The 19,562-nt window shown below is 36.5% G+C and overlaps 1 protein-coding gene across 1 annotated transcript in view; it reads left to right on the top strand.

The window, feature by feature from the left end:
* Positions 1-19,562, top strand: part of CFAP47 (cilia and flagella associated protein 47) — a 260,610-nt gene that overhangs the window by 236,611 nt on the left and 4,437 nt on the right. Inside the window, exons 61-63 of the mRNA XM_059466213.1 lie at positions 2,484-2,655; positions 4,165-4,326; positions 14,204-14,372. Coding sequence (XP_059322196.1) covers positions 2,484-2,655; positions 4,165-4,326; positions 14,204-14,372 — 503 coding nt within the window. The remainder of the gene's footprint in view (positions 1-2,483; positions 2,656-4,164; positions 4,327-14,203; positions 14,373-19,562) is intronic.

Here is a 19,562-nt window from a genome sequence, read left to right as displayed (position 1 = left end):
TTTCTTTGAATTCCTATGAGGATCAATAATTTTATTATCAACGGAAGATCAGCTTTTTTATCCAATAATTTTTGGGATTTTAATTTATGGTATTTAGTTAAGTTATATTATCTTTGCTTATATTTATAGTGCTCCACATACAGCTCTTTTGTATCTGTATGAAGCAATCTGGTGAAAGGCATATTTAACTACAGCCAGGTCTTTGGGGGGTTTTATGCAATTTGCTTATTCTGCTGCTATTGTCCCATAGTTGTGACATTTTACAGTGAGAAACAGATCCATAATTTTCAGTTGAGATCTCATGTCTTACTACCCACATGATGTCTACTTAAGTGTTAGGATATTCTTGACCACTAAACTTCCTTCTTCTTTTTTCCTTTCTTACTCTTGAAATTCACTTTTTGCTGTTTATTTGAATATGTGCTTGAAAACAGTAATATAATTATTTTATCTGCTGTACAATAATGTGTTCTGCCTGCCTCTACTTTTGCTGGAAAGGCAGAACTGCATATTTAATGCTCATTCCCCACTGCCTGCTGAGTTCCTACAGTGTCTGTGTGAAAACTCTTGGAAGACAATGGAGAAGCAGGAAAAGGACAATGTCAGATGAGACCTGAAAGGGACAATGTAGGAAGATATATCAAAATATTTGGAAGGTGAAGATTAGATGCCAGATACCTGGTAGAAAGGAGTAGTTAACATCTGGTTTTTTAGTTTCTGTGTTAGCAGTTTGGGGACTATTAGATCAAGAGGGGAAGAAATCTTTGTTAGGTGTCAGGGCCACAGTGGACCCAGCCTTGGAAAATTATCAGAACCAGTAGAAAAAATCATTGTGAGTGCACTGTGTTTCATTCAGCACAAGTGAAAATAATTAATTTAGTTTATGCAAAGCACGAAACTGCAAATTTATGAATGCCTTGGCTTTAATTACATGTTTATATTTGGTGATTGTGCTTCTCTCCTTTATGAAATGACTACAAATAAGAGCAGCTAAGTGAATTCACTTGCATCTCTGTTTTACTGCATCCATCCAAGGAAAAGCCTCTGCAATGAGCACAAGCACTTTTGCAGTCTGAGCATGTTTCCATCACAGTTTTAATTTCCATCTGTCTCACTGGAAATGGGAGGGAGTGTGAAAGTAAAGGGGGTCCCTTAGGGAGGTGCTCCCCTTTGCCACATTTTGTCACCCAGTGTGCCACAGTCCCTGCATATATGGATCAATACATGGAAATCCTGTATTTTGATATTCAGTGTGTGTCTGTGATTGATAACCCCTGGTCATGATTCTTTGTTTACATCTGTGTGACTCCCATCTGGTCTATATTCTACAGAGGTCTGTGAACCTATGTGAGTCTATTTTAAAGAGTTACAAATGGTTCAGTATAAGTGGCTACATTTCTTAATCTTTGTGTTATAAAAATGAAGAAACAAAAGGTCACACCTCCTGTGAGCTTCTGAGGTGGGAAGTGGAAGTTGTGCATTTCAGAGAAGGACAAAGGATCAGAAGTGTGGGAAGGCATCTCCATACTCACTTAAATTTGGGTGGTTTTACAGATTGGCAGTACCAAAGTAAGCTTTTCTCCAACATTGTCACTTGGACTTTTTATCTAAACAACTCTGTCATCTATATTTTAGAATTCTGAGTCAGAAGGCCTTGGGAATTAACTCTGCATCTGCCTGGCACTATGCAGCCAGGATAAGTGTACAGGGATGCACACACAGCAGTTCTGTACATTTACACCCAGCTGTCCAAATTCAAAATGTGCCCTGAGATAGGTGGTCATAGTACAATGAAATCTCCTGTAGGAGTTAGTGGTTGTGTTAAAACATTTCTCATCCAGAAAATGTGTAAAACTTTTTAATGGATTAACAGCTTGAGATTCTTTTCCTCATGGAAATGTTCCCTTCTGTGCACAAATTGCTATTGTATACTGAATATCTCAGTTTCCTTTATTACAGCTGGAGGAGACATTTGATTCAAGAAGCTCAGCTGTTTATTTTTATGTCATTACTACTTGGCCTTTTCATAGCTGCTTCAGGGGATGAGAGAAGAGGCTGCTGGTGACATCTTCACTATTTCTCTGTATTCTGTGTATTGGGCTTGCAGCCATCAATGGCATTGATGTCCTTAATGATGTTTTTTTTTTCAATTGTCCCAATGGCATTACTCAAAAAGAGTATTATGAGATTTTCATTTAGCTGATGAACTAGAAATATTGCACCAGCCAGAGCAATATTGCTATTACCATTCACATATCCCAAGTAAGTTTTCCAGCTTCTATTTTGCTAGAAACTATATAGCCTGTCATATGAAATGGGAAGATTTTTATGCAGTCAGGAGGAAATCACTTAAGTTTTAGATAATTGCTAGTTTTACTCATTTGTCATTTTTAGTAATAAAGGGAAGAATTGTAACTCTGAGCCAACCAACTGTGTGAAATTATAGTGCACACAGGCTGATATTTTTCTTTTGTATCATTTAGGTTCCTCTGCAACACTGGAGTTTCTGTATGAATTGCAATATCAATCAGATGAAATTAGATATCAGCTTGAATCTTTGGTTGGAATGGAGCTGGTTGAAAAAGAATGGGATACAGAATCCAGAATTGTAACACTGATCTTTAATGTAGTGTTTGCACCTAGCAAACCAATGAGGTAAGGTCCTTAATATCAAAAAAACATGTAATGAAATCCTGTGTGGTCATTCTTAGATAATCATTCCCCTGCATTCTTCTCCTCATTTTGTTTTCACCTCTGACATCTATTGGTTTAGATTTTCTCCCTTGCTGCTTCTCAGTATGCTATCTTTGGTGTTAAAACTGACAATGTTTCTTTTTAGTGCCTGTGAGATGATTAAGTAATTCTTTTGAATTACTTCCATAGTCTGTGTGTGCATCGTTTTACTTCTAAACATTGGAGTATTGAAAGACTTCCAATGAAAATTATTTGTTCTCATAATTCTTAAAAAAAAATACAAACAATATGTTCTCTCAGTCTTGGAAATCTTTTCCTAGACAAGCATGTGTACTAGACAAGCATATTCTTTGACTGGGTGGGATAGTAGAATTTGAAATTAGTTTCTACTGCACCAGTAACAATGATCAATGATCAGGAAATTATTCTCCTTTTTTATTATTGTGATGTGACAAATTATGTACATGCTTTGATTTACAAAAGAACATCTCCCTTCTTTAAAAAGAAACTGTTGAAGGGAGATCCTGTTGGAGATAGGGAAGTTGTCCCTTCCTTTGGGTACAGTCTGATGTGGGTAAGGAGGAGGCTGAAATGAAGCTTTTGGGACCTGCAGGCACAAAGTAAATCAGAGTCCCAACTTTACAAGGAGTATTAGGGAACAGTCACTGCTGAGTATCATGGGTTGCATGAAAAGAGTTATCTTTAGGAGGCAGGGGGTTGCTCTTTATTTGCAGTAGTCCAGAAAATTAATGAAATAAACAAAGAGCAAACCTTTAGGAAGAATGATCCACCCGCCTGATTCAGTGTCATTGTGTCAGAGGGAGGTGAATTTACAAAGCCTTTTCATTTCTACTCTCTCATTTTTATTCTATTATGTTTTAATTTGGTTTGGATTTTTTTATCTTTGTGTACTTGAGACTTAGGCTTCCTGCAGAGGACTTAATGACTGCAATTAATTAGTTTTGTTATCTTCAGAATCTACAGCACCAACTCTCTTATTCTGAAGGCATCAGAGGCTGGCATCTTCCTTAAGTACATATACCTTTGTCAGATCTATTTGATCCTGCTATGAACTGCTAATATGTTCTGGACAAAATTCTCCTCTAACATCACTGTAAATACAGAATAATGAGTAAAATAGTTTAGTGTTTTTGGGTTGTTTTAGTTTAAAAAAGAGCAAGCAGAGGAAGAATAAAATCTCATGACTGTGCCAGGAATGTTACTTCCATATTATGTTCTTTCTTGCAATTTGCTGGAAATATCTAGCACTATTTAATCTACATTCCAGTTAAGTTTACCTGATAAATACTATGCCATGCAAAATTAGGGATGTTTTCCAGTTTAAAGTAATTTGTATTTTCATTTTACTGCGGTTTACTTGTATATGCTCAAAGATTTTTTTTTATATTAATCAGTTCATGTTTTATAATGTTTTTCTATGTATTGACTGTTGTTATCTGAAATTTTAAGGAGTGAGGCAACTCTTATAATTCAGTGTACTGCAGGAGGCCTTTGGAAGTTTCCATTGGTGTTCATTGCCACAGAGCCAGAAGTGGATGATGTGATCAACATTGAAGCAGTTGGCCTCAATAAGGAATCCATAGTTGGCTTTAGGCTCACAAGCCAGACAAGGTAAAAACACTTACATTCAAGAATTTATGCACTTTTCTGAGGGTACAACTCCTACTCAAACACATTGGTTAGAATAAATTTGGGCAACACACACATAACCCGGATGCAGCTATTTCATCCCTGTTTTCAAGAGCTGCATTGTTTCAGTAACAAATGTGATTTTGAAGCTTTGTTGTAGAAAACAGAAACATTCTACCTTTAGGCTTTGGCTTGAGAGAAAATCTGTGGAATAGATCCACATGTTTATTTTTTTGTTTTTTTGGTTTTTTTCCTCCCTAAAAGGTTTAGGAAGATGTTAAAATGTGTAATACAATGTTAAGGAATGATAATAATTTTGTGCTATTAAAGGCTCACTAGTAAGACTTTAAAAGCTAGTGCTTTTACTAATAGATTATTTCAATGTACTTTATGCTTACACCAAGTTAAAAGCATTCCTTCACCTTGTGCTTTAAAGAATTTTAAATGCGCTATTCTTTTTAAAATACTCTTATTGTATTATATAAGTGTGCTGAATTCATCTCTGCTTCCACTTGCTAAAATAATGGTGTAATTCTTCAGTATTTTATTACTCTCCTTTTTTAAAAGCCCTGCAGAAACCCCTGTTAATATATAATTTTTGCATATTTCAGTTATTTCCCCAGAGTTTTACAATGTTACAGTAAAATTACAATGTCATTTGTATACAGCAGGAAGTCAAGGAATAAATTGTGTGTGTGATAACGATAGATATGTTTAAAATATTAAACAGGGAATCTGAATGAGTCACAATGTTTACAATCTATGTACCTTATGGAAGTTTTAAATTGTCTTTCATTTTCTTTTAAATTAACAATTTTTACTATATATCTAGAAGGTGTGCCAGATACGCAGATTGACGCTTTCATGGTGGATACATCCTTTGGTTTCATCCTCATCAGGAAATGTATTTGGTTACAACTGATTTTTAAGCTTGTTTCCAAAAGCTGTGTCTCTGAGAGGGACACTTGTTCCAGGGTTTAGATGTCTGTCAGTGATGTTAATTGAGGACTCTGACAAAGGCTTCTATCACAGTGATCAAGTTAACAGCTTCAAAAGAATGGCTGTTTCAGGAACAAAAGCAAAGCAATTGCTCTGGCAATACTGTAATCTCCTGGTAGGTGTTTGATAGCAGCGAAGATACCTGATGTTCTCCAGAAAGGTGTTATAAAACCTGAGTCATTATAGTTATACGGAGGAAGAGCCGTGGTGGAAGATAGATTCTCTTTTGCCCTTAAACAAATTCCAACTTTATTTTATATAGCAAGTGTTCCTCCCATACATTTCAAATGCAAAATGTAATGCTTGCATGTAGTAAAAAAGCTCTGTGTTATAAACAGCACCAGGAACTCCACTCATGAGGGTGCCTTGGGAAGAGCACTGCCAGCAGGTCAGGGAGGGGATCCTGCTCCTCAGCCCTGTGAGGATCACCTGGAGTGCTGGGTCCAGTTCTGGGCTCCTCGGGACAGGACAGACGTGGAAATCCTGGAGCTGATGCAGTGGAGGGTGACAAAGATGTTGGAGGGACTGGAGCATCTCACTGAGGACAGGCTGAGGGAGCTGGGCCTGTCCAATCATGAGATATCTGAGAGGGGCCCTGATCCCTGTCAGTGTCTGCTCCCTGGTTCCAGCAATGGGGCAGGAGGAACAAACAGAAACTGAGGCACAGAAGTTCCATCTGAACATTAGCAATAATTTATTTCCTGTTTAATGACCAAACACTGGAGCAGATTGTCCAGAGAGGGTGGGGAGTCTCTCAGTGGAGATATCCAAGAACTGTTTGGACACAATCCTGTGCTGGGGGCTCTGGGATGACCCCACTTGGGCAGGGAGGTTGGACCTGGTGACCCACTGTGATCCCTTCAGCCTGACCCACTCTGTGATTTTGTGAACTGCTTCATAACTGATATATTGCTTTATCTTACCTGTGATTTGCTTAGGAGATACTAGTGGTGGAGGTTTTGTATAGAAGTAGAACACTCAGCCAACCAACACATAGTATAGAGGATCTGAAGATTAAAAGCAATTACATAAGAAAAACATATATTACAGGTGTAATTTAATGCTTGAATAACTCAAATTATATAGATTAAAAATAAAATAATGACATATTAAAACAGGGTTTAAAATTTTTGGATAGGATACAAAGTGCCATCCTATAGATCCTCCCTGAAAAAACAGATGATCAGCCCTTTGGAATTTCCTTGGTAGTCAATTAGCAGCACAATCCATAGAGAAGCAGTTCTGTGACTTTAAGAGAGATGGGGTTTCTTATGCTGGGCAGTAGTTCATGGCACTGCTGCTTGGGAAGGAACTGTGGGGAAACAGGTGTATTTCTGAGTAACCTGCTAGGGAGGGACTCTGCAGATGTGTCTTTTTCTCCTGCTACTGCCAGGAAAGAGGGGTTGCACAGCATCACTGAGGACACCTCTGCATCTTTTTGAGCTAGCAGGGTGCATAGTGATGCAACAAATAGTATATGAGAGCCACAGGCCCTAAAAAAGGCTCAGGATCTTATTAAGAACAGATTAGGATTTATATATCTATATATCTATATCTAGGAATATATATATATACACACACACCACATTGAATGAGGATTTTTCAGTGCTCCACAATAAATCTATGAGATCAATAGATTTAGCTTTCTTTTTCTTTACAGCTAGTGCAACTCAAATGTGGCCTTCCTCCTTAAATTCCACATTCCTCCCCTCCCTCCCCCAAAATCCTGTGTGTGTACAGGATATCTTAGAATAAATTAATGATTTTGAAGGATGATCAGTTAAAAATGGGAGGTCATTGCTACACTCTTCACAATGATCTGCAATAATGAAAGCTCCAGCAGTTCATGAAAATATGTAATGCACCATTTCAATACATTTAAAGTTCACACAATGAGAAATAGCCCAATATGTGCTCCAGAAAATAATGAAAGATACTGAGAATGCAGCTAAACAGTTTTATTGCATGAAGAAAACAGATGTATTTTTAAAAAATATATGCACCTCTGTCAGTTGGAATACAGTAGACCCAATATTTTACTTTCAGCTTTAAAAATTCCAAAGGGACATGTTGTTGAAAGGTTTTTTGTATTGGCATTAAGCTTGATTAGAGTCAAAATCAGCAGATTTCACTTCCTAAATAAGAAAGATCTACCACTTCTTAACATTCATGGATGACCTTTTTCAGGTTTTATCATAAACAGAGGAGTAATTCAACACTAACTGAAATCATTGGCAGCATTTCCACTGGAGTAATTTGTTTTAGTATAAACCTCTAATGTTTGACATAATATTAGTGCTTGTTTTAATACCAAATGCATTATTGAATGCCAATGGTTTACAGAATGATAGCAGTTTTAACAAAAAAAGATTGAATATTATCCTTGGAAATAAAACTCACACAAATTTATTTGCTATCTATCTTAAATTATTGGTCTATTATTTTATGTTGAAATCTGTAACTGAAACATAAAATAGAAACTCTCAAAGTGATACTTTGCTTAAGAAAACTAGCCATTTCTATATTTGGCATATTGAAGATAACAATGTATTTTAATCAATTAAGTTTGGGATCAGGACATTTGCATTAATACAGAAGTGGGCTTTGGAGCTTATTCACTGCTCTATCTTCCTGTACAGAGTTATTTTGATGGTTGGACTTATTCACATTAAGATACTGATGTCCACCTACAGCAGAATGTTACCTTATGTTATGTTTTTCAGGGCAAATACCTCAGTAGCCAACTTGAGATGTGTGAGATAGATAGATAGATAGATAGATAGATAGATAGATAGATAGATAGATAGATATTTGTTAACACTATATTCACTTGGAAATCTTCTGTAAACTACACTACATTTGAAGGTTTAGTCAAGCTGGGGGATAATTCTCCCCTATTTGTTCTGTCTGCTTTTTTCTCATGCAGAGTTTCCTTTCACCAATTTAGTTCTGCCTGCCCATATATCTGTTAGTGATTGTTACAATCATGTATGGCTTCCCATATGCAGTAGTATTTTTCCATCTTTCCATCCTGCCCTGACACTCCAATCCTGTGTTTATCACAAGCGGGATATTTGTTACATTAAGGAAACTTCTCGGATAAACTCAAACTGCCCCTCTGAAAAACGTGGCACGTGTTGTCACAGCCTCAAAAAAAAGCAAACAGCCTCATGTTGATGCGATCTCCCCAGAGGGCAATCTGCAAAATTCAAGGCTCCACCTGATTTTGGACACAGAGCTAGAATAAAGAGGAAGAAAAGCCCCAAACTGGTGGACTGGGGAGATGAGAATAAAGATGAAATTAGGCTTTAAAATGACTGCAGATGCAGATTTATTTCTCTTAACCTACTTTTCATTGGAGATTTTCCTTAATTCTTCTATGTACATTTCCTACTGCATAGAATAAATCTTCAGTTAAGAACATTCCTTGATCACACAAAATTAATTTTAATTCTGAGGAATTAGTGGGCAACCCATTTTGTTTCTGTACCCACCCTTATTTTGAAGGGAAAACAACAAAAAATGTTTACAATTACAATTTTAAGAATAATTTCTCTCTTACTCTAATTACTGCTATATTTCATTAGAACTACCATGAGCCAGGATTAAGTATGCTGCAAGAAAATGCATTTGTTAAATTCTCAGTTCATTCATCCTCTCCTTCACTCTCTCACGCATTGTTGTGTACGATACAGGCCTGGATTCCTCTGCCAATCTCTTTGTTAGCAGTTCTGCAAAATTCTACCACCAATCTAAAGATGTAATTAGAATACTTCCTCTTAGTACTTCCCACACAGCAGCAGCTGCAAAGCACAAATGTTGACTGGGCTCCATGTTTTGGAGCCTGAATGGAGACTAGTGGAAAATATTGATGATGTAAACATTCAGCAGACTTTTCACAAAGTTGTGATCACCCTTGCTAACAATGCAATCCTTGACATGTCACACACTTAGCCAGGACCTGTTTGCAGTCATCACTCAATCTGCAGACAGCACCTGTTGAAAGCGAAGGGAGACGACCCATCTTGTTGTTGATCAGCATCGACTCCGATTTATTGATCAAATCAGTCATCTTTTATAATAGTGTTAATTAACTCCATGCATATTGCAAAATCCGAGCTCACGATAGGTTACAGAGAAAACTCCAACCCCTCCTTTTGTTTTACAATACCTGTGGTTGTTTATTGAAACCAAAATTAGTGTTCTCACTCTGATATGAAGAGTTCTCAAAACCTTCATATCTGTTCCCAGAGCAGCCAAGGACTGTTATGAGGAGACTGTCTGAGAATCCTGCTGTTTATAGAAAAGGTGCCTCTGAACCCAGTTATTTACAAAATCAAGCCTGGGAACTGCTGCTTTACAGCTGCCTTTTACTTTCCCATCAGCTGTACACCTTCATGGCCTCTTTCTTTAAGCCATGCTTGAACCAGGCTCTCCACAAGCACCCCTGGGTAAAACAGGGATGAGACAGAAATGAGCTTGTGCAGATAGAACCTCTAACTCCTGCTCTGGTTTTACAGCATGCACACACAAAAAAATGGCATCTTAGGGTTGGTAAAGCATTTGTCATGCAGTGCTTGCTCATATTTTTTGAAAATCCTTAAATTCTACAGCAGCCTTTCCAAAAAAGTGATAGCCAGAGTTTTAAAGCTTTACTGATGTTCAGAGTTCAGGATTTAGAGTGGTCAATTAAACCAGAGTGAGTTTGGGTATGAACCGTAACCGATTCTTATAAATAATAATGAGTTATTAATTTGTTTTTCCATTGCATTTTTTTTGTTGATAAGAAATTATCTAAATCATACCAAGTATCACTAATGATTCTATAGAATTTGACAACAGCATACAATTAATATGTTTTAAAGACTTGACTGTGTAATAACTGAAATTTCTTGTGTCATCCAACAGATGTTAACTAAAAATTAAAATAAAAACATTTAGTTATGATTAACTATTGTTTGAACTATTGTAACATTTTAATATCCCTTATTTCTTGAAGCAGTTACCTACTTTACAGACTAAGACATTTTGTTACTCTTTTATTAGCAAAAAATACCCAAGCATTTGGCCAAAAGGACTACATGCTGGTATTTTTATGTGTGGCTTTTCAAAATGCTGAGTTTTGTAAAGGAATACATTTCTACAGGAATATTCTACAGGAATAATTTACTGCTTCAGTAGTTTTGGGAAGAGAAACATTAGACCTATTTTGAGCCATAATTTAATAAATATGTCCAGTTTTGATGAGTATTTTATAAGTTTTGGAGTGTGAGCTATACAGAAATATAAATTTTAAGTTCTTCTTTCGTTGAAGATGTATTCTTGCTGCTATTGTTTTTTAGTTTAATAATTTGAAAATTGTGTAGCATTGATAAGCATAGACTTCTATATAAGGAAAAGGTTAAAGGATTAATTATAAAAATGTCCATGTAAGACAAGACAACCTCTTTTCCAGGTTGTCATGATGTGATTGTACAATTATTATTTAAATTCAACTTAGTGTTTACTCTTGTTCATTATTTGAGTAAGGACAGAGTTCGTGTTGTCTGATGGCAGTATCAAACCATTATGAGAGGATTTAAGGAAAGACAGATGGGAAAACACATTTATTGTCTTTGTTTTATAAGGCTTCTGCCCTTACACTTTCTAATTCATTTGGGCTTGGATTATATGTGTTTTCAAAACTCTACACATCATTAAGCTTTATGAAGTATGTTCATATCTGCCACCCTTCTTGAAAAAGTGCAGACTGCCTCACAACTGACCTTCAGGGCTGAGGAATGACAAGCCAAACATTCACTCCAGAGCTGTTTCACCTGAAGGATTAATCAAAAAGGAAAAATTAAATTTTAATAAGTTTAAGAAACAGAATTATTAATTTTTAATTATACACTAAATATACAGACACAGAAAATGATAATGTCTGAAATTCAGGTGCTATTCTGGGAATTTCATATTCAGATTTCTCTTTATTATAAAAGATGAGAAAGTTAAAGCAATTTACTTGTGCTAGTGAGGTCCCCAACATGCCAGTTTATCTCCCTAATGTGAACAGCAGTGAAAGCACTGCTTGTTTTATCTCAGGGGGCATATTTAGATTTATTTTTAAAACAATGCAAGAGTCATCAGTGAAAAGTTTCTGTTTCTGATTTTGTATAATTTTTTTCATTGCTGGTTTTTGTACCATCTTCATCACAATCCCTGCTGGCCTATCATATTATGGCTATGCATTTAATTTGTCAGGATTTCTATTTTCCTTACTTGGACATAGCTTCTACTCTGAGAAACATTTTGCATCCAGTAGACACCCTGACTCTTTTGTTTAAAACTGACAGGCTTTGGGAACAGGAATGTTTTAGCTGTGATTATTGTGTTCATGCCAGTTCATATATTTTTATGTATTTTACTTAAAAATTATAACTGCCTCTAGCAGCTTGTTATAATGCTGTCAAGAAGCATGCAGATTTTATTTAAAGCTTTTTTATTTTTTTTTTCTTTCCATTTTTAATATCTGACCAGGGTGATGTAATAACATTATTTTTTTCTGACTTGGTAAATATCTTGTGCATAATTATAGGTGAGTTTTTTGGCAGTTTCACTTTAAACTGTCTGATCCCCTTGTCTGGACAAAAGCTGTGGTTTTTTTCTCCTCTGTTTTCTGACTGTTTAGATGTCTCTGAAAAATTCTGAAGCAAGATACTGTTGCATATCTCCCTGCTAAGAGGCAATTTCTGCAGGAATGAAATCTGTATTTTCCTGTGTTTGCTGTGTAAGCAGCCTGTCCCCTGCCTCATCTCCCCTAGCACTTTATCATCACATCTGGGGTCCAAGCCATGCTCTTGGATGTCTTACAAAAACACCAAGTATTTACTGGGAGTTCTCATCCCTAACTATTCACTGGAAAACAGACTGAGCATGGGAGACACTGAAAATGCTGCCTTGAAATGTTCCTGAAGCCAGTCAATAGAGCAGTGATGCTGGAAATGAAAACCTGTGTCCAGGTCTGTTTTCAGCACGAAAATATTTATCTCAGGCATTTTGATGAGTGCTCTGCTCAGCTGCTCAGTCAAGATCTGCCACTTCTTTTTGATCCCATTCCTGCTGTCTGTGTGTAGTGGGTGTGCTCTAGGCATTCACAGCTGAGCACTTCTTTTGGGAAACAAAGATTTGAAAATTCCAGGCTTATCTGGCCCGTGGATGGGAGCTCAGGCCCAGCAGGATTATAGCCCAGCAGGGCTATAAACTCAGTGGCACAACTTTAGGCACCACAAAAAGAGGTTGTTAGCATAAGTTTGATGTCAAGACTAGAAGTCTGGAAATGTAGTTTCAGACATTCAGGACTTTTGCCCACCTTGCTATCACCTAAAGAAAAAGCCAGGCTAAATCTTTTGATGCACCCAAGTCCAACAGTACTGTTTAGTATCAGTTCTTTATTTTGGAAGCAACAGAAGATTTTTGGTTTCTTTTTCTGCACTCTCACTGTTTGTTTCTATAAACTGGCAGTGTGACCTTTTTTTCAGGAGAGCATTTTGAATATAGAGCAACCTTTCATGAGAACAGATTCCAAGAGAGGGCTATTTTTAAACAAAATTACAGAGGCCCAGCATGCCACCCACAAGATAGCGCTTGCCCAGGAAATGTGGAACATTTCCGCAGAGATATGACTTGCCATAAAATATTAAATTTCATTCCTTTGTGGGTATTTTCTTTGAAAAGTGTTATTTCTGGTGTGACAGTCCATGAATAAACAGATTTGAACAGCTTTTCTTTGAGATGCTGTTAGCTTTCCATTCTTCAGGTTTTATCAACACAGGAAAATGTATTCCCTCTAAGTGTGCACCATACTTGCCCTGCTGTACGGTGCCAGGCTGTTGTGGATTAATTTTTGACCATCCCATTGTATTTCTACTTTCAATTTCCTGTGTTCTCCTTCTGTTCAGAGAGTGATAGAGTTGTCCTCAGCAAAACATATAAAGACTAAAAGGAGAATGCCTCACCAGAAAATACAAAAATGTACATTGTTTTCATGCTGAGAATGTTTATGGCAAGGAGTCCCCGAGGAATTGTGATGGACAGGCTTTAGTTTGGGATTGGCCTAGGAATTGTTTTATAGTGCTCAGCCACTGTCTTCACCAGGACTAGGGGTTTTCTTTGGGTCCAACAGCGCTGCTGTGAACCAAGCATTAGACAAGATCTGCAGTACCTGTGACAGAAATACTTTGAGATAAGAGATACACAGTATTATCAATACAGGAACTTAATTATGTTACTGTAAAAATCTTAAAATGTTCAGTATATGGGATATGAAAAATGTGAAAACAGTGATAAAAATTATTACTTTCCATATCTCAATTTCAAGGCTTTAAGAACTCCCTCCTAGTCTATTAACACTCTGCCAGAATGCAAATTCAGTTCTAGTCATAAACCCTAATAAAATGGGTAGCTTGTCAGTTTTATTTGATTAGAGATTGGAAAAGGGAGTACTTTTAATAGGAAAAATGGATTGTCACTCTGATATGGAATTTACTTCTATCACTGTTATGATATTTTTACAAGTCAAATGATTCTTTTTCTTTTCCTAATGGCAAATGCTATCATTATTCCATAGTTAATATAATATTTATAATAGCATGTAAATGTGTTTGAAATTGAATATCAGTATGCAGGTCCCTGTGTATAAATAAAGAACCACTACAAAATAATTACTCTGTAAGTAAGAATGCTGTTAATATTCCATATTCATTCCATGCCATGTTTCCTGAGTAATGCCACATGGTGGCCTAAGTGTTAGATTGCAGATAAATTCTGTGAAGATGCTGTAAAAGGCACAAGAGTCTCCTGTTTTTGTGCTTTTCTGCAGGTACCCAGAGCCATTCACTGCACACTTCCTGGCAGGCAGTGATCCTGATTTCCTTGTGATGCCACAAGCTGGAGAGCTTCTCCCAGAGGGCACTGGGGGGACCCATATAACAGTGGGGTACAAGCCAAGGATGTACGGCAGGAAGCACACAGCAACCCTGGTCATTGAGGTAAGCCTTCCCCAGGGCAACCACAGATCCTCCTGCAGGAGGGCAGCAGGAAGAGAATCCTGCACCAAGGAGCAGCACTGGAGCACACCCAGTGCATGTGCTGGGATGGCTTTGCTACTCCTCACAATGGACAAGAATAAAGCTAAATTTGGAGAATTGACTGATGAAACTGGAAAAATATACTGTATTTTACACTTTATTCTAATTTCTACATTACCCTTTTGCCATCAGCACCAGAGGCAGATGCTTCATCTTGATACGTTTGCCCCAACTCCATAGACAATATGATTTTCACAGAGAAATCAATATAATCCTGTAAAGAACTGGTGGAGAATATAAAAGTAGTTGAATATGTGAAGCCTAGGTTATTGATTTTAATTGTATTATACATCTTATATGATCAAAGGCTCCAAGAAGGCAGGTGCCCAACTGTGGAGGAGAGAATTTCAGAGCGCAAAGCCAGGAATAGCTCTTTTGAAGCAAGATGCAAAATAAACAAAAATTATTTGCAACCAAATAGCCTGTGTAAGTGTGAAGGTCAGGAAACATTTGAAGACGTGTATTCCTTCAACTGTTAAAATGCTCTCAGAAACTAATTTTCAAGTTTTAAGTTATTCTTTAGAAGGAATCTGTTGAAAACAAACAGCAGGGGCAAACCCCCACATCTCTATAAATCCTGGTTTGTACTTTCACTCTATTCACTGCATGCTGGTAGTGTTTTCAGCCTACTATATTAGAAGTGAAACAGCAATATTGATTTAAGAAATAAGATGGTCAGAATAAAGTTGATAAAAAGATGCATGGCAAATCACTCTAGTGTTTTATCTCTAGAAGTGACAGCTTGTATAACAGTGAATGAGAAATTCAAATCCTGGAAAAAACAAGGTTCTTCAACCCCTCCTAGTTGTTTTCTTTTACTGTATTAGATGTCTGATTAATGCAGTCTCTTTACATAAACAGCAATGATGCTTATCACTCTTCCATTTGAAAAATAAGATATCTTCCTGAATATATTTTGTGCTATTTTGTGTTTTAAAAGTACTGTATGACACAGCTACAGAGCTCAGACACTTGAAGTTTTGGAGCTGAACTGCTGTTTTTAGGCATGGCACATACAAATGCAGTACCTGTGCTTGTCCTTGGCTTAGCTTTCATCACTAACAAGGAGATTTTACCATAAATCTGTCTGGAATGGGACAAACCCAATGATCAAAGGCTATTATTAGCTCTTTAAGAACTCAGGCAGTAATTCAGAATTTCCTTTTAGGAATTTATCAGTATAGATGACCTGTGTCTAATTGGATTTTTAAGCTACATGCACTCACACCTCAGTCTGTGGTTATGATCTAGGTAGACAGCTCTTCTCATCTCCACCTTTGGTACTGTGTGTGGCTGCAGTAAGTCAGTCATTCATACATATTACATATATATACATCTATATCTACATCTATATCTACATCTATATCTATATCTATATCTATATCTATATCTATATCTATATCTATATCTATATCTATATCTATATCTATATCTATATCTATCTATATCTATATATAAGATCACATCTTCTTGTGTCTGTTCCTGGATATTAAAAAATGCATCAAGGGTTCTTGATTCTCACAAGCACAACTCCATCACAGTCTGTTAGAGCTGTTTCTAACATTCTCACTCAAATTGCAGAATTAAGTGGTTTCAGTAATGTTTTTTGATGAGGCTTCTGTTCTCTTTGCTCTTTTTGGTAGCCCTTTTCTGTACTCCAGACTTCCCCCTTTGTGCTCCCCCCAAGCTTTAATTCCTGCAGTTGTGATGGAAGGCAGAGCACGTGTGGCTGTGTGTGATTCAGCTGCTGTGCTCTGAGCACTGACCTGGTGTAAGATTTTATGAGATGTTGAGAATACCTGATACTCATTTCTGCCTTTTGTGTTTGTTGAAATCATTTCCATTAATAAACTGAGGGAGACAGACTTAGTAAGATATATTAAATAAAAGCTGTATTAAATCATTCTTATTTGGGGAATAACAGTGGAGGTGGTGAAATGCAATTAGTGTTTGACCTAACACTGAAGAGCCTTTCTTGCTTGTATCCTCTCTAGCCAATATATTGGCTGAGGCTCTGAGCTATTTTTAGAAATGTTGAAGAAGTTTCTTTTCTTTTGCAGTGCCTCTCTTCTGCTGCTGCTGTAATAAAGGATTACAGTGCTCTTGCTTTAAAATGTCTTTTGCATTTTCAAGGGTAAAGTCATACTCCAAACACTAAAGTATTTTTATTATTAAATTCTTTGAGTATCAGATTTGTAATTTTTGTGTGTTTCAATGAACAGTGATAATTAAGCTGTAAAGTAGTAGAGATAGGAGAGTAAGTTCTTTTGTTTATGTTCATCATTACAATTGTGTTGTAAAGGAAAATGGGAGCTTAGGATTATGGAGGAAGATCCTACAGTCATCTTTTTCTCATTTGTTTTTAAATTTTAATCCCAAATATTGTATGTACAATTTTTTTGTTATATTATCCTGCTGAAAACCCAATACTGAGAAGCTAATTAGCATTAACCTATATGTACCAGTCTGTCTCTACCAGAACTTAGTGTGTATATTTTACTAACTGAATGCATATATATATATATATATATATAATTGAAATCATGTTGACTAGTTTACATTTCTGCACACAAATCAAGTACTTCGTGGGATATGGTATGAATTCTTTGAGAATTCAATGAATTCTTTAATATTCACGAATACTTACAATGGATTTTATTAATGGCACGAAACCTTAATTACTTTGCTGAAGCAGTTAAAGCTCTTTAACCATCATTAAAACTTCTGTTCTCAGTCAACTACATCTCAAAACAATTGAAGTTAGATAATTATTTAAATAGCTGCTAGGAACCTTAATTTTGCAGAAGTGACATAGAAAATTACTTTAAAATTTTATGTAGATCAAAGAATGAGCTATTACAAAAAGGCAGTAAGGAAAATAATCATGCTTGTTTCTTTGAAAAAGCTTGTAGCTTTGAATGAGGACATCAAATCTTAATTGAGCTACAGGTGAGAAACAGTGAGGCTGTGCCTGAACAGCATTTTTAAATAGCTATTTTTCTATAATCAAACTTCTAGATTTAGAATTGCCTTTATAAACAGTGCAGTTCTGAATGGAAAAAAATAAAAATATTATCGCTAATGATGAGCAAGTGAAGAGAGCACACTAGCACTCTACTTAGATGAGCTGTAAAGTGCTGTGAGGACAGAAGGGACTCCTGAGCCCCAGTGACATCCCAGAGCTGTGGTGTGCCAGTGAGGCTGAACAGAAGTGACAGAGCTGAGGGATGTCCAGGTGCAGCTGGGGCTGGAATCACTGCCAGGCACAAGGTGGAGCAGCCAGGAGGATGGGAATCCTTGGCAAAGGGAATGTTCCTGTAGGCTTGCAGTTAATTTCCTTTCACAGTGCTGAATCCAGCTGGAGACCTGAGCAATTGCTTTGTAATTCATGTGTGAGACTTCTGAGATATTCTAAAGCAGGAGGCACACACAATAAGTCTTAAATGATAAAATAGGTGTCAGAGTGAACCAGATTGCAGGTAACATTATCAAGCCCTCCAGAAGTCAGGCTTGTGCACCTTTATTACTGAATAATCACTAACTTAGCCTATGGAAGATAGCATATCAAAACAATTTGTCACGCTGCTCTGCAAATAAATGATGCAGTGTGCCAGCCACAGTACCCAGGTGTGGCTTCTCCAAACCTGTCTATGCAAACCTGCATATCTTAACAGCAAACAGTTCTGTTACATATTCAGCAGCTTGCTGAAGCTGCCTTGTTCCTGGTGGATTTCCTAATTACCATAGTTCAATGTTGTTTTAAGTTTTATCTCTTGAAAAGAATGAGCAAGGAAAAATGTAACTAACTGACTAGAATAATTTAAGTAGTTTCCTATTAAATAAGATACATGTTGGTGCTGGCTTGAGTTGTAGGGTTAGAAACAGAGTGCAGAATCAGTACTCAACATTTTGGATTCACAAGCATGAGGAAAGGTTACTTTGCTTATTGAGACTTACAGTTCTAATAATGGAAAAAGGTGATAATAATGTGAGAACCATTGCTGTAAAAGTGTACTGAGAACACTGTCAGTCCTGGAGGATTTTGATTATATAATGTCTGAGCAATGCTGTGAAACACCTAATATTTGAATACAGAAACCAATTAGGTATATTTTAATTATATTTGAAAGTGTTCTTTAAGCTAAGAAAATTTTTCTTAAGCATCCTCTTTATTAGAAATTGATCAGAGCCTAGATGTGCATTTGTCTGCTTGTGGGAGGTGGTTTTTATTGCTTTGGGTTTTTTTCCCCTTCTTTCCTTCACTTATCATTGTCTTGATCCATGAATTTTCTTACCTTTACTCTTCCTTTACAAAGTTCACATAAAGGTTTGCTTTAATTTCATTCTGTATACACTGATGGTAATTGGTCATTTTTTTTGTTTGTATAACAAAATCTTGCAGTATAAATCAATGGCCAGGAAACATTTGGTGTAATACCTGTAATTTTCTCTGGTTTTACTTTTTTAGGAAGGCTTGTGAATTGTATTTAGATTTTTTTGAGTTAACAGTATTTGGAAGCTAACTGGCATACAATATTCCTTGAAATTCCTGATCCTTGCTCCCAATCCACTTTCCTAACAGGTTGCTTTGGCAATTATTTACCATGTACTTCAATAGCACTTCCAGCCTACAACCATGGATAATGTGTGGTTTGCAAATTATTCCTCTGAATCATGATCCCTCAGTAAAAATGGGTTGGATACCAAACAAATAGACTTTTATATAAATTATTTGGTGACTGTTACCAGTATTGGCTGAATAATTTGCTTCATGAACATTACTCCGTCAGCCATCAAGATGATTGAATGACTTAACTTGAATAACTTACATTATGTGATAAGAAGTGGCAGTTTATGTCTCATTTTTAATTGTTAAAAACATTTTTCAGAGAGATTTAGCTCAGTACATGGCCATTACTCCAGTCAGGTGACCCAAATTGTTATTCTCTTCACATTTTGATTCAGGAATACTGAGGTTTTGAAAAAAGAAAGTCATTCATTTCAACAAGAAATCCTCCCTCAGATTGTCAAGGACATTCAGAATATGCTCTGGTCTTTCTTCTTAAATTGTGTGTGAAATAGGCCTAGATA

This window comes from Ammospiza nelsoni, chromosome 2 (assembly GCF_027579445.1).
Source record: "Ammospiza nelsoni isolate bAmmNel1 chromosome 2, bAmmNel1.pri, whole genome shotgun sequence".
NCBI classification, from domain to species: Eukaryota; Metazoa; Chordata; class Aves; order Passeriformes; family Passerellidae; genus Ammospiza; species Ammospiza nelsoni.
Note: the sequence above shows the minus strand (reverse complement) of the source record. Positions and strands in the feature narration are given on the sequence as shown.